At 41.3% G+C, this 16,001-nt stretch overlaps 1 protein-coding gene across 3 annotated transcripts; it reads left to right on the top strand.

Moving 5' to 3' along the window:
- Positions 1 to 4,072: 4,072 nt before the first annotated feature.
- Positions 4,073 to 14,942, top strand: Serpinb9b (serine (or cysteine) peptidase inhibitor, clade B, member 9b). 3 transcript variants are annotated; one of them, XM_087590608.1, is made up of 6 exons: positions 4,073 to 4,245; positions 7,370 to 7,507; positions 8,030 to 8,147; positions 9,879 to 10,021; positions 12,430 to 12,585; positions 14,003 to 14,942. In XM_087590608.1, exons 1-6 carry the CDS (start codon positions 4,078 to 4,080, stop codon positions 14,405 to 14,407), a joined length of 1,128 nt encoding a protein of 375 aa, XP_087446734.1. In that variant the 5' UTR covers positions 4,073 to 4,077; the 3' UTR covers positions 14,408 to 14,942.
- The last annotated feature ends 1,059 nt before the right edge of the window (positions 14,943 to 16,001 follow it).

The raw sequence follows: 16,001 nt of genomic DNA, 5'->3' as shown, positions 1-16,001 counted from the left end.
AGTAAAACAGCCATCATGCTTACAGCCCAAGCATGAAGGGTCATTCTCCTTTTCCATATGGAAACATGCAAATCCCTAGGAATCTTACAACAAAACCTATTTATAGTCAAAGAGATGACTTAGCAGCCTTCTAACCCATGCTTTATTATGACTGATTATAATATCTATGCGAGGTACCACTGAAGTCACATTTACTTTAGATAACAAGGAAGAGAGCTTTGGCATAGGGGGCAGCTGTTGTAGTCCTCTAGGATAGAAGCCCAAAGCAGCAAAAACATAGACAATTTTGACTCCAAAAAATTCTTTAGGTGTGAGAGCAGTGAGGCACATGGCACCAAGCAGGAAGAACACTGAATATGATGATAACTTCCTTAAGGGAGATGAAGCCCATGGAGAGGAATATGGCAGAGGGAGCTGTGCCCTGTAGAGTAAGCACTGCTCTAAAGGACAGGCCCATGTTGTAACAGACTACATAGAGAAAATAGAATCGGGGGGCAGGCGGTGGAATAAAGGACAGAGCTTCCCAGACAAGAAGAGAAAATAACATGGCCTGATTTTGGAAAATGAAGAGGAAGATGGCAGGGAGGTCTCTGGAGGGAGCAGGGGTGGGGAGGAGAAGCAGCACAGAAAGGAGAGACAGTGTGTGAGAAGATACAAGGACAAAGGGAAGATAACAATGGGCAGCTTCTTCAGTGATGTGGGACCCAAGGGAGCAGTGGCACCAAGTATATGAGTTAAGGCAGGAGATGGTCTGACTGGCTATTGGTCAAAGCAGAGGGAATAAGAGGAACCTAAAGGGAAAGGAGGTTGAAATCCCCTCTTGCTGGTGGAGGACAGATGGGAACAGAGGAAGCAGATGCTTCAGGTAAAGGAAGTCAAACCTTTCCTCAGGCAAGATGAGCAAGAAAGCCACAGGCTAACAGTCCTGCAGCTGTACTCACTTCCTGCTGTGTCAGGGGTTAGAGGACAAGGGGTGTGAGCAGCCTCTTCGGGAAACACAGAGCTGGGCAGCAGATGATAAGCACCCTGGAGATTGGGAAAAGCTGCCCATTCATAAGCCACAGGAGAGCACTGGGGTGGAAAGCTTTATCTAGACTGAGTGCAGCACAGACAGTCTGAAGTTGAGTGAGTACTCAGGCTCGGCGAAGCCAAACATTGATACTCTCCAGCAGAACTAGATGAATGACACTGTAGACCGAGTCAGCCTTTCCTGTGTCTGAGAAGTCTTCCTAATGTTCCTGTTCCCCAGCAAGGCTTCCTTGTATGGGAAGTTCTGATTATGTGTCTTGTCTTCATTTAGTTTCATTCTTTGTCGTTTTAGAAGCTTGTCCTTAAGTAACAAATCAAATGAATACTGCGTTTCTGTTAACTATAAAGAAGAACGAGGATTTTTCGGCATCTTTGTAAGATGTAATTTTGGAGAGCCACCAAAGCCACACATGTAGCTACTGCTGAGACACTAAAGCCAAGCTCTCCTGTGGAGCCCTGCATGCATAGGTCTTTTTCTCCTTTTCTTCCCTTGATACATTACTATCTTTCAACATATTTGTGTTTGCTTCTCAATAAATTCCACTCCATTCCATACTGTCTCATTCCTTTCTGTGGCAGTCAAGATTGGTGGTTTCACTTGAGTTGAGAATTCTCAAAACAATCCAACCCCTGCAGATAGAATTGTGTGGCAAGTCTGTTGCCTGTGCCCCAGTCACTGCTACCTTGAACACTTAAGAGTGAGTCTCTGAAACATCAGGTTAGTAATAGAAGACCGCACACACACACACACACACACACACACACACACACACACACACACACAAAACCACGTATTTTGTTCACAAGAAATTCTCATGACTGGGAGGAAAAGCATAAAATGGATTAGTGTTGAGGAGAGCAAGGTAGGTGTAAAGAAATGGGCTTTGATACTGGGAACTTCCACATCCCCTCACTCCAAACCCCACCCCAACCCCAGAGTACTATTATAATCCAGTAAACATTCTCCCTTGTCACACAGCAAAAACTCCTGCCTTTTCCCCTTTCCCTAGGGCCTACCTTTCTCCCCAATCCCTACCAGTCCTCTTCTTGAAGAGGTGAGAGCTAGAGGCCTGTCTAACTGTAGATGACCAGAGGCACTGAACAGGAAGACCCCACCCTGAAATGAATGAGAATAAAAGGGTCAGCTGAATCTGGAAGGCTGCTCTGTTAAGCTACAGGCAGTATCCAGGCTGCAAAAGCTACATTGAACAGCAGTTACTCTGGTAGGTTTGTAGCCTGACTCAGGCTGTGGCTGTGGGACTGATGAGGTCAGTTTTACAAGGCACAGGCTGAATCCAGGTGGGAATTCAGGAGTTAAACAGGACTGAAGAATTAGGGACAGAGACAACTGGGAGGTGGTGTATGATAGGCATTTAAAAAAGGAGCCTCCTTTAAGAATCCCTGCTGGTCAATGGAAGCAAGGCTGATCCTGGGGTTTGGGATCTAGGCAGTGTTGGCTCCTCCTTAAGTCAGGCCTAGGGGTTGCAAGGGGTTGGTAAACTTTCTACAGGCCTCTGTTCATGCTTCCTCTCAGTACTTAAAATTGACAGATAAGTTGACTGCTTTAGCCTTCTCCTCCATATTTTACAAAAGTAATCTCTATCTTACTTCTGAGTCATTTAAATATCTGGGAGTTCTAGTCTAAATTTGAGCACTACTCATTCCCATTTATAAAAGAATTCACTCCATTTTGACAGTAATTATGTCTTCTATTTATCCGAGAAATCAAGTAACCCCTTTATCTGAGTATGTTTCCAGGTGCTTACTATTAGGGTGGCAGCCATCTCCTTACCTTCACAGAGCTCCAGAGTATCGACGACGGTAGACAGCAATCAGAGAAAGATTACACTTAAGAGTGGTAAGCAGACCTGGAGTGGGACAGCTGTCCTAGGATTGGACAGCAGAGGCCCTGAGGCTGTTCTGTCCCAATGAAGTTGGAAAGGAGGAGTAGTCTGAACTCAGTGAAAGGGATGTGGTAGATGGTCTTTTAGGTGGAATAGACAGCACTTCAATGACACAGAAGCAACTTTAAAGTGACATAAGGATGGGCAGTAATGCAGGGGATGGGCCAGCTGGATCAGATGAGAGAACCAAACAGAAAGTAAGTCATTGAACTAAAGCAACCCCACCTTTCCTCCAGAGTCCTGGAAGACTTAAGGGGAACAGCCAGAGGATCTATGTCCACCCTTAGAATGCTGTGTCCCTGTCTGAAGAGTGGCAAGAAACATGGGATGGGATGTTCTAAGGCTCCTTAGGCTTTTGATCTGCATTTTCCACTTTGGAAAGCACTCTGAAACACACTTCCAGTGTCCAAAGGTCACACGACAATGAGAACACAGCCTTGGGATGCACAGGGTCTCAGAATTGGCTGAAGGTGTCATGAGCAGTCAGTTGGTCTAGGCCCAGCTCTCCATTCTTGTGGGAGGGGAAGGATGCTCAAGAGAAAATCAGCTTGTGTGGTTGCAGAAGGTACAAGCTTCCCTGAGTTGCCACTGCAGGGGAATGCTCCCTGCTACACAACAGAGTAGAGAACACCAGCCTGTCTTTAGGTCTCTTTCAGCATTTCAGTGTCTTACGTATCAAACTGCAAATGGGGAGGGCACTGTCTAATTCACACCTGGGTATATCAGGAGGATTCTTCACAGGCTGAGTCCAGAATGCAGAGTTGATGAAGCCAGGCTAAAGGCCATAGATACTCCTGGTTGTTTTCTTCCTTGCTTCCTCTTCTCTTCCTTTTTCTCTTTATCGAAACCTCAACATTCTTCAGAAGATATGTATGTGTCTGTATGGAAGGAGACTAGAGTCAGCCTCTATCTACTGTGTTCTGTTTTGTGTTCCTGATACCCTTTCCTTCTAGCTCTTTCCTTGGCTGATAACTTTAAAATTGTAAAGACCATGACCTAGAATGAATTTTTGAATTCGATTTAAAATACTTATGATCTTTGAAATAACAACCAGAAGTAGCGTCCCAGATTACCCTGCCTCAGAACAAGGAACCTTCAGCTCTGTGTTGCGTTCCATATCTCCTTTCCCTCCAGACTCTGCATCATGAATACTCTGTCTGAAGCAAATGGCACCTTTGCCATCCATCTTTTGAAGATGCTATGTCAAAGCAACCCTTCAGAAAATGTATGTTACTCTCCTGTGAGCATCTCCGCTACTCTAGCTATGGTCCTCTTGGGGGCAAAGGGACAGACCCAAGTCCAGATATCTCAGGTAAGTCCTTTGTCATAAGCACAGCCATGTCACATACATAAGAACTGCTGAGAAGGGACAATGGGAATATGTATACACTGTTTCATTGGTCAAGGGCTAAAGAGGAAGGACATGGTCTCCTCCAGGAAGACTCGTTTAAGGGCAATGAAATTTTCTGGGTAATAACTTGGGGGAACTCTCAATACTTTGCCTAGAATTCACTTACCAGTGGGACATAAATAAATTCTTGCTATAGGTTATGCTATGCAATTCTTTCAAGAATACGAATTAAGGGCCAGGTAGCAAACTCATGGTTCTGAGTTAAATATAAAGGGGTGTTTTTGAGATATTCCAATTAGAAAGAGCAAGAGTAGTTAAAGTGTAACAGTTCGGATATACTTTACCTAGATAGTGTTTAAAAGCACCAGAAGTCCACAGAATACGACATTTATGACCATTTCATTATTAAAAACCATTTGTCTAGCAAAATGTCTGCTCTTGATAGTACCACCTGAACGTTTCAGAGAGGATGTTGAACATCATGAGCTTCAAGAAGTTGTTTTCCTGGGAAGGAGCCACTGGGCAAGAGTTGCCCTAATTCATCCACAGGAAAAAAATACTACTTATGAAAGGACATAAGGCACAGGATAGTTGACAGCATAGTTCTGCCAAGCTATTCTTCATAATTCCTGTTACACGTAAGGTCTGTCAGAGGTTCTGTGCCAGTAATTGTTCCAGTGTTTTGAGCAATAGAGGACTGTTGGTTAGACAGCTGTCTCAACAATTTGTTTTAGCTTTGGAAGCTATGTTAGTGCTTCCTATATTTTTCAGGTAATATTTAAGTGGCTCTCATCTGAGAGCAGGGCTGAAGGGTGGTAGTCTCATAGCAACTCAGGCTGTTTAGCATTGAGAAAGATGATATAGATTTGAGAGGATGGCTTTCAGATAACCAGGACATAACTCAGGTGTAGGATAGTAAGCCTTTCAACTTAGGATAGATGGTAGAGTACTTTATCTAAATTGACAAATTGATAGACTAGGTATCATTTGTACCTCATACCGTGTAATTAACTTGTCATGATTTTATTCAATTTATATCTTGGAGAAGAATGTTGATATATATATATATATATATATATATATATATATATATATATATATATATCTGTGTGTGTGTGTGTGTGTGTGTATTTATTGGACAGAAAAGGTAAGATGTAGGTGAGGTTCCCTAATTGTTATATTGGCTAAATAAAGACAGAAAAAGCCAAAAACTGAATGAAGAAATAGAGGTAGGATTTCTGGGCCCCAGAAGGAAGAGTAGGACACAAGAGTAGGGTATTTTTGGCCAGGCAGAGGAACTGAGGAGCCAGATACCAGGTAGGCTGGAGGCAGGGGTGGGGGTGGGGTTGGGCAGAGGTTGTTACACCTCATGGTGGTGGTGGGATCCCCAACCAGAAGCATTCCAACACAGGATACCTGATGGGCTTAGGACAATGCATTCTGTACCCAGCCATTGTGTCATCTAGGTGATTTTAAATAGTAAGATTGTCTGGTGTTTTCCATCAGTGATGACTCAGATGGGCAAGAGAGAGTGCACAGCCACTGCTTCAGGACGGTTTCAACTAAGGTGGTGGGGGTGGGGGTCAGTGGACTACAAGCAGTAGCTCCAGGCCTTCTCAGGGGGGTAGGTTGCCCAGCCAATTAGCAAAGGCAGCCAGAGGAGTGGTTGGTCTCAGGAAAACAGCAGCTGGCATGGCAGCAGCTCCTCGTGGACCATAGCCAGGATCTCGGGAACACGTTACCTAGGCATGGCGGCTGGGAGCACTGTAGGAGAGCAACTGTAGGAGAGCAACTGTTAGCGTCAAAGCCTAGCGGAAGTAAGCATGGTCCTTAAAACTACGCACAACGATACCTGATGGCACAGGCCTTTAACTACAGCTACTAAGGAGACTGAGATAGGAGGACCCCACATCCAAGTCTAGTCTGGGAAAAGTACTTTCAAATTAAAAAATTTTTTAAGGGGGAGGAAGGATGTTGTTAGGGTCACAGCTTAGGTTTCATCCCAAATACTGTAAGGTAAGAAGAAAAAAGGTGTTGAAAATCTTTGAAGGAGAGTTGGCAGAGATCTAGCTTATTTTTAGAGCAACAGATCTGGTAATCATTCAATGGCGAGGAAGGAGAATTCTTGCTCTCTATTTGTTCAACCTTGCTTGCATCAGCCACGTGGGTAAATGTGTAGCTAGTCCACATGCTGACTGGGCATCAGGCTGATGACTTTTTTTTTTTTTATTAACTTGAGTATTTCTTATATACATTTCGAATGTTATTCCCTTTCCCGGTTTCCGGGCAAACATCCCCCTCCCCCCTCCCCTTCCTTATGGGTGTTCCCCTCCCAACCCTCCCCCCATTGCCGCCCTCCCCCCATAGACTAGTTCACTGGGGGTTCAGTCTTAGCAGGACCCAGGGCTTCCCCTTCCACTGGTGCTCTTACTAGGATATTCATTGCTACCTATGGGGTCAGAGTCCAGGGTCAGTCCATGTATAGTCTTTAGGTAGTGGCTTAGTCCCTTAAAGCTCTGGTTGCTTGGCATTGTTGTACTTTTGGGGTCTCGACAGGCTGATGACTTTTAACCAGCATCCTGAGCATTCTAGGGGATGAGGAAAGAGTTCCTCACCTCAGAGGGTTCCAAGGACAGGCAGGAGCCATTTGCCTGAGGAAAAACCTTCAGCATGCAGCTGCACAGTGGGAAGTCATCACTGTTGCTCTCTGGCTTGCCAGGACTTTCTTTCTCATGAAGATCCTTTTATGTGTAAGTGCTCATTCTCATCATTTCTGAAGGCAGTCCATGAGGACATGAAGACAAATAGAGGTATTCATCATTAGTCCTCACGGTCTTTCTAGGGTTAGGTTCACTCATAACCACTTACACAGAGCTTGTGTGTGAGTGTGTGTGTGTGTGTGTGTGTGTGTGTGTGTGTGTGTTTGTGTGTGTGTACATGTTCTTGCATACCTCTTTTTGGGGGTTTGTTTAGGGAGACTATGTATCAGATCCCATGATCCTCTTGAGCCATACCTTTACATCAGAATTCCTTCTTCATCGAAATGTTTCTTCATTGAGGTCAGGTTTCATCTTTCCCTTCCCAGGCATCTCATTTGAGCAAAAAGGGAGACATCCATCGGGGCTTCCAGTTGCTTTTCAAGAAGTTGAACAAGTCAGAGAGATACTTCTCCCTGAGAATGGCAAACGGGATCTTTGTAGACAAAACTTGTGAAGTCCTGCCTGTAAGTTTTATTGGGGAATGATAGCAATTGAATTCAAATTTGTTGTTATATATCATGAAAGAAAGACCTAGAGAATAGGATAAAACTACACTTCAAATTCTACTTGGTGTGAGGGTGCACATCTATAATACCTGTACTCAGAAGGCTGCGATAGGCGAGTTACAAGTTCTTGCACAGCCTAGACTACATTGTGGGACTTACTTAAATAATCTCCCCACCCCCAAAATCACAATTCTATCATAATACCTTGAACTATTTCATATTTGAATAATTTTTATTTATTATTTATCATTTATATTCATATTTATTAGTTATAGTTTATTATTCATAATTTGAGTAATTTTTATTTATCCATGAATGGTTATTTCCCATTGCAAAGGCCTAGTACATGAAGATTTTTGCTGTTTAAGGTGCTATCTACACTCATTTTATTTTTCTTAAAACCATAGTTTACAGAAGGTTAGGAAGTTTGCTTAAATATTATACTTTAATGTCACCTTCCCAAATATTTTCTCTCCACAGACCTTTAAGGAGTCCTGTCTTCGATTCTATAATTCAGAGATGGAGCAGCTCTCCTTTGCCGAAGCTGCAGAGGAGTCAAGGAAACACATAAACACGTGGGTCTCCAAACAGACTGAAGGTCAGAATTCCAAGTTATTCCACATTTCATATTCTTGTGCTTTCCATCTGACCCTCTCTCTTCTTCCTCCTCTACCCTTTCTCTTAATTTTCCTTCTCCTCGCCAGAGACAAATCTCTCAGTCATTTCAGAGTCAACGTCATTCAGACCACCTAGACACCTGGTATAACGTAGAGCTCCGTGAATTCATGGAGGCTCTACTGAGACACCTAGATTTTAAATAAAGAGTTGTTTGCATATTTCCCTAGGACAGTGGGGCTGATGCAAATGTGATGAGAACTCATGAGCCTGATTTCTGGTCTAACAGTTTACATTAGAAGACCTGGGTTATCTGCAGTGATCCCAGGTCATGTGATTCCACCATCTCTGAGATGAAGATTCATGGATAGACCTTCCTCTAAACCTCCCTGGTGTCTGCTTCTTCCTAGAGCTTGTGTTGTCTCAGCTCTGACCACCTATACCTCTGAAGAGAAATCCTGTTTCTGCTTCCATGGTTCCTGCATTTATTCCATTCCTTACATATGATGAACCTAGACTTGATTTCCATTACCAATACTCTGCCAGGACTGCTTAGTTCCATTAACCTGAAAAAGCTCCCATTTGGGGTTGAAGCTTACATGTTTTAATGTCAGATATGACAGGGTTCCAGCATTGGTCTTATCAATCATTGAGATCATTGTCTGATATTTGAACCATTCAAATGCCTCCAAGTCACTAGGTACATTCTTCTAAAAGACAGAGAGTATGGAAGGAAAATCGTTCCTTAGAGTCCTCAATTATTTGCCCAATTCTCACTAGAGTTTTACCTCTTGTACACTCTTGATATTGTAATCAGAAAGCATCACCTTGATCAGTCAAAGTATACCCCTTAATAGAGAAAAAAAGGATTCTGTCCCTTGACCTTTATTATGTCTTCTTGGGATGGATTCCAAGGTGTGAAATAATAATACCTCCTCTACAAACTACTTTCTACCTCAGTTTCTCTGACATGTTTTGGTATGTTAAAAGTGGGCATGACCATGGAATGCTAGATGAAACTGTATATTTAACATTAATGTGTTAGTAAGTTGATAATCTGGAAATTGTTGAGTCTAGGAGGCTGGAGACCTCAGTAGTCTCAGTCTGGCATGGAAGGCCTTGAGGATTCTGCAGAGCCACTAGCCTTTATCCTCATGATGGTCAAATCAGTTGGCAGCTAAAAATGTCTAGTATGGTGGCTTGCATAGACCAGATGCCCTCACATGCAAGGACTGAAGACAAGTGGGCAAGCACAGTGCTGTTTCACTCTCTGACCTTTGTGTCTAGCAGAATAACAATGTGTTGTCCAGCCCTGGGGAACTTTGTCTCTATTACTTATTCTTTTTAGAAACATTCTTCACAGACCCTCAGAGAAACAGTACTCCTAGCAGATTCCCAATGTGATCAAAATGGCAACCAACAGTAGCCACTCCAGGGTGTAACAGTGACTTCTTCCCACTTTTGTTCTTCATCTTCTTTTCCCAAACCTGCTTTCTATGAGAGACTTACAAATCTTCTTCCAACCTCAGGTTGGTGATGTTCCTCCATTCTGTCTGACCTCCATTCAAAGCTGTTTCATGGTGTTTTATTTATTAATATATTTATCTAAATTTTTGCAAATTTGAACACATGATGTTTGGATCCGCCCATATATTTTTATCAGTTTATGCCTCACATATGTATGAAAAAAATGAAATCTCTGCTTTCTCAAAAGGCAAAATTCCAGAGTTGTTGCCAGATGACTCAGTTGATTTCCAGACCAGGCTGGTTCTCGTCAATGCCTTATATTTGAAAGCGACATGGGGTCGCCAGTTTGACGAAGGATCCACCAGGGAAATGCCATTTAAAATAAACAAGGTAAGGAATAGTATCCAGAACTTCATGCCAGTGTGAGGAAGAAATTCCATGGGAAACTTTAATCATGAATGTGTTTTTCAGGGATCAGGGTAGACATTGCATATCCTGTGTGGAGTGATGGCCTGGCATGCAGCTCAGAAAGAGATCAGGAAAGCACAAAAACCATTTGAGACTTATGTTCCCGATTGAAAGGTTAAATCTGGAGAGGGATGATAGGATAAGGAGTATTTGCTGCCTGCATAAGTCTGTGCACGGATGGTGATTCTTACTGCTTCTGATTCTTTCTCACACCCTTTCTTGCAACCTCAGTCTAGAAATGCAAGTTTCCTTTTAAGTTCCTTAAAGAAAAAACAGAGGTGCTAAGGTAATATGAAACATGTATAGAGGCAGAATAGAAATACAAACATTTATATAAGAGTACTTTTTAATTAAAATAAGCATTTTAAATTATTGGTCAGTTTACATTATTAAGTAATAATTATAGCTTTCTAATATTGAAAATGAGTGACTACGGTCTCAGTCTGATTGAGTGTAATTTGAATTAAAGTAGATTGTAGGTTGATTCACCTGATCCCTATAAAGTATAATTTATTACATTTTTGCGTATTATAAATGTTAAACTCCCCATATCGTTTTTATCAGCAGCACAGTAAAAAAGTTCATAAAAGAATAAGTTCTTTTATTAGGCAGTTTAATAGTTATTATTGATAATCTGTGGCAAATTTTATGTTTATTGTATCAATATTAGTAAAGTCTTCCCAGATGGCCTACTTTTGTATTTAAAAATTACTCCTAGTCTATTGGAAATGAACCAACTGGAATTAAAGACAAAACGATACATGAGTCTCAATCCTAATGGTTCTTGGCTTGTAATGGTTGGCAAGAATTTTCTGCATTGGGATAGGTTATCAGAATGTTACTTCATCACAAAGATGAATGGACATCTATGAATATGGCTCCAATCTTGTAGTAATTTAATTTGGGATCTCCCTTCCCTTTGATGGGCTATCAGGATGTAGCTCCATCCTAAGCCTGTGAGTGTCTGTGCTCCTGATCTTCTTACCCTGTAATAGGTTAGAAGGTTGTGACCCATCATAAACCTTTGAGCATGTATTGCTCCATTGTACATTGTACAGATTGTTTTCTGAGAGGACATATCTGTCTGTAGTCCTATTTACAGCACTATGAAAATATTCCTGTCTACTTTGTGGTAACTTTTTTCTGTTATTTATAGTTGATTATGCTTGTTTTTTAGATATATTGACCATATTAAATGGTGAAAATCCTAAATCTGAAGTATTAGCCATATTTCCTTTAGTGCAACAAACTCTCTGATATTGTCGAATTCAAATAAGAAATGCTTATTTTGGTTGATGAGTCCCGAAGTTTCAGTCTGGTTTCATTGGGCCCATCAACCCATGTTATGCTGGTGCAGCAAACCATTGTAGAAATGCATGGTGAAGGCTTCTCCATCTCACAGCACACAGGAAGCAGAAGAGAGAAAAAGCAAGGGGCTAGAATGCCAATATGTCCTTCAGAGAGTCATAAATATTTCAAAATATTTAGTTTTCTCCCATTAAAGTCGACACCCTAAAAGTTTGGCCTGCTTTTAGTATTGCCTATCGTGGAACAAAGGCTTTAAAACATGAGCCTTAGTGCATCATTTAAACCCAACTCTATGGTTATAGAATATTAATATGTGAATGCTAGGTTTCTTTTTCTAGATAACACATTATCTTTCTATATTATATATGTCTATATATATCATGATAATTTTTGGTTTGGGCTTTTATTATTGTCCTTGGTGTGTGTGTGTGTGTGTGTGTGTGTGTGTGTGTGTGTGTGTGTGTGTATGTACTTGACACAATTGAAACAAGGACTCTAAACTGAGAAGCTGCCTTCATAAGATTATTCTAGAGGCAAATCTGTTGGGCATTTTCGTGATTGTTTGATAAGGGCACCACACACTGTGGGTGGTGCCAACAATGGGCAGGTGGTCCCGAGTTATGAAAGAAAGCAGGCAGAGTAGTCCATGAGGGACATGCCAGTGAGTAACATTCCTTCATGTCGTCAGCCTGAGTTCTGGCTCTGAATTTCCTCAGAAATGGAACATGGACTGAGATTAGTAATCAGGTAAATCCTCTCATGCCCAAGTTGTTTTTAGCATGGTGTTTTATCTCATAGGACACACCCTAACAGAGACAGTACCATATCTGCTCACATTCAGTATGTTTAATGGAATCTGGAAGAGATGGGCAGACATAGTCTAAGCTTTTACTGAAACATGAATATTGTTTACATAGTGAGTGCTGAAAATTTCATTGTGGGCCCTGAAGTTAATAGCAGCTCATTTGGAAACCTTGACATCTCTCAATAATATGTTTTATGCCATGTATTTTTCTGCTTAGAATGAGACAAGGCCAGTGCAGATGATGTATCAGGAGGGCATCTTTTGCTATAAATATGTGAAGGAGGTGCCGGCTTCACTGCTGATGATACCCTACAAGGGCGATGAGCTGTGCTTTTTGGTCCTGTTACCTGATGAGAGTGTGGACATCAGCAAGGTGAGCCAGGAGAGTCCACAGCATTCATCGCTCTAAATGTCTTCGAGAAGAATCCAGTGTCCTTGGTGTCTTTTGTCATCAGAACAGAACTCAATGATTTTTACTTTCATCGTTTATTTTTGAGGGGGTGGTACTCACAGAGTCAGATTCAAGTTATGTGTGGCTTTGGACTCAAATCTGTGTCCAACATTCCCATTGTAACTTTTTGTCCTTACCATATGACATAAATCCATAAATAGTATGGGCAATTGCTACCTCATAGTGTGAAATCAAGGAAACTCAAATAATTGAACTTGGCAATTGGAAAATAGGCCCCCTCCAAACATTTAATTCATGTCATGATCTTTGTCAGTATTTTATTTAATGTTTGAGGTCATACAATAGATAAAAATATTGCATTTGTAGTCAGCGAAGAAGAATAGCAGTCAGGCAGGTCATTATAAGACCTCTTGGCCTTCCTTGCTGAGGGACTGCCCATGGTGTGAGTTATCCTCTGAATAGTAGGCAGTGGACTGTGCATGATATAAAGAACCTCTTTGTAGGCAGAGAAGCTCCCTGGCTCTCAGTATCCAGCTTCATAACTGTGCCATCATTTCTCTAGGGTATTAGCTTGTTTTTCATCACTGACAAGATGCCTGACTTCAATAACCCAGGGCAGGAAGGGTGTATGTTGGCTCAGTGTTTCAGAGGTTTTTTTTTTCAAGTTACATGGTAGCATCATTGTTTGGCATTGTGGCAGCAGCTGCATGTGGCAGGGAATACAGATCTTTTAGTCAACAGGAAGCATAGAAAGGAGAAAGGACACATAGGATCAAAAAGGAGCTTCCAAGAAACACCTCCAGCAAATATGGCCTTCATGCAGCTAGACCCGCCTCATGTCTAAAATTTTCACTACCTTCCAAAATGTTGACACAAGCTTCCAAACAAGGGTGTGGTATGAGCCTTTGGGTAGAATTTCTCATTCCAGCCACAACAGCTCTCCAAACACATAGAGTTCTACCCTGGATCAACTTCCCTTTTGGTATGGCTCACAACAACAGTTATTTTTTTCAGATTAATAATTTTTATTTTAGCAGAAATGATTTATTATCTTTGAAACTAAATGTAGTCCAAGAAAAAAAAACAAATACAATCTAAACCATAATTGCCTAGACATGGACACCTGTCAGATAAAAGATGTCTCAGAAATGATTTATGAGAGGACGGCCAGGTCTTCCTCCCCTTGGCTGCTTGACATCTCTGCCCATCAAGGAAGTAACACATGAGCTAATAAGACAGCTGGGCCCTCATGTGGCTGTCCATGTGAATGCTCATTTCCTTTGTATGACAATAGGGGTTACTGTGAGTAGGAGCGTACATGTTACTTTGGGTAAGACCTCAACTGTGAATCTGAAAGTCTCTAATTCTCCTTTGTCAGGTAGAAGAAGATCTCACTTTTGAAAAGTTAACAGCCTGGACCCAACCAGACACGATGTCATATACTCATGTTGAAGTTTTCCTTCCAAAATTTAAGCTGGAAGAGGATTATGACTTGAAATCTCTGCTGCAGCGCTTGGGAATAGTGGATGCTTTTGAAGAGACCAAGGCTGACTTATCAGCAATGGCTCCAGAGAGAAACCTGTGTGTGTCCAAGTTTGTTCATAAGAGTGTAGTGGAGGTCAATGAGAAAGGCACAGAAGCTGCTGCAGCAGCCTCCAGTGTCAATATAGTCCCCCTATCCTCTGGTGGCTCATGGTTCTGTGCTGACCATCCCTTCCTTTTTTTCATCAGGCACAACAAAACCAACAGCATTCTGTTCTGTGGCAGGTTCTCTTCTCCATAAAGGCACATATACTACGTGAGAAGAGTTCACACGTCAGCATTTCCATCACACTTGCAGCTCTTTGAGGATGAGCAAATAGCGTGTTCTAGATGAGGGCACTTTCTTCTGGTCACCTGATCTTATGATGCCGGCATTCAGCTCTCCCTGGCCTGGATGCATCTGTGCCCTTTGCCCGATATTTCTAATGATGGAATAGAGCATCACTTATGCTGCTGATATCCATAACTTTTAGTCAATTATGTACAACCATTTAGAAGTGATTTCACTGTGCAAGAGTGCCATAATGGGCAGGAGAGAGGGCTCAGAAGTAGAAAACCTTGCTACTCTTGTAGAGGACCAAGGGACATTTCCCACCACTTACACCTCCTCTCACAAGCTCTGAAATTCCAGTTTCCATCCATGACTTGATACTGTTTTTGACATCTATTGGCCCTTGCATTCACATGTGCACTTATCCTCACTGAGAATTTTACAGAAAAGTAAGTTTAAATTTATGTACAAGTTAATTTAAAAAATAAAGGGATTTTGAAAAGAATGGCATGACTTTTACTAATTGTTGAATAATATCGACTCTGTGACTTTTTTGGATTTTATTTTCATTAGTCTTATAACAAAATCAAAAATTTATGGGTAAGAATCTGACATGCCATGATCTTATCTTCATTCTCTTTCAAACACACTGTAACCGTCAAGCAGTGACTCTCCATTCTTCCTCCCTTTGTTTGTCTAACCACCAATCTTCTCTCTATCTGTATAGATTTACCTGTTATGGATATTTTATATAGATTGCCTCTTTGCTTTCTTGATAATGTTCTTGGATGCACACAGATTGATGTTTTCAATGACGCTATCCTTATTTAATACTGTTCTGATCATGTGGTATCCATGCCACTGCCAAGAATCTCACCACCAAAGTCAAGTACAGAAAGAACTGCCCCTATGTTTTCCTGCAAGACTTTCATGGATTGTGGCTTATATATCTAGGTCATTGTTCCAATTTGAATTAAATTACATATACAGTATGGTGTAGGAGCCTGATGTGATTCCTTTATTGATAAACATCCAGTTGTCCCAGTACTTGTAGTTGTTTTTGAATGATGAGGAAATGACCAATGAATAAGAATCAATGCTTCAGCTAGTGAAGTAAGGTAGAAAGATATATATATATATATATATATATATATATATATATATATATATATATATATATATATATACCATTACCACTATAGTGAAAGAAAAGTATCAGGAATGAGCAGGAAAAAAAAGGAGAGTTTAATTGTTCTGTAATCAGAGCCCTCAGAGAAGATTCAGTGAGTGAAGATGCTTGCTGCCATGCCTGACAACTTGAGTTCTATTTCTGGAACTCACATGGTGGAGGAAGAAAATTAAGTTTAACAAGTTGTCCTCTGACCTCACCTTATGCACCATGGAGTGCACATGCACAAATAGATGAACAATTTTCATAAATCAGATTAACTGATTCACTTAGGAAGTTAATCTTGCAAGGGAAAGACAGGAAGTAAAAAGTAATAGGGACCCAAGTGATAAAGCTAAGCCAGGTGTTCTCTCATACAGCATCATGTGTCCTGAG

The sequence above is a fragment of the Rattus norvegicus genome, chromosome 17 (genome assembly GCF_021556685.1).
Source record: "Rattus norvegicus strain SHRSP/BbbUtx chromosome 17, alternate assembly SHRSP_T2T, whole genome shotgun sequence".
NCBI classification, from domain to species: domain Eukaryota; kingdom Metazoa; phylum Chordata; class Mammalia; order Rodentia; family Muridae; genus Rattus; species Rattus norvegicus.
The sequence above is the reverse complement of the archived record's forward strand: the minus strand, read 5'-3'. Positions and strand labels throughout refer to the sequence as shown.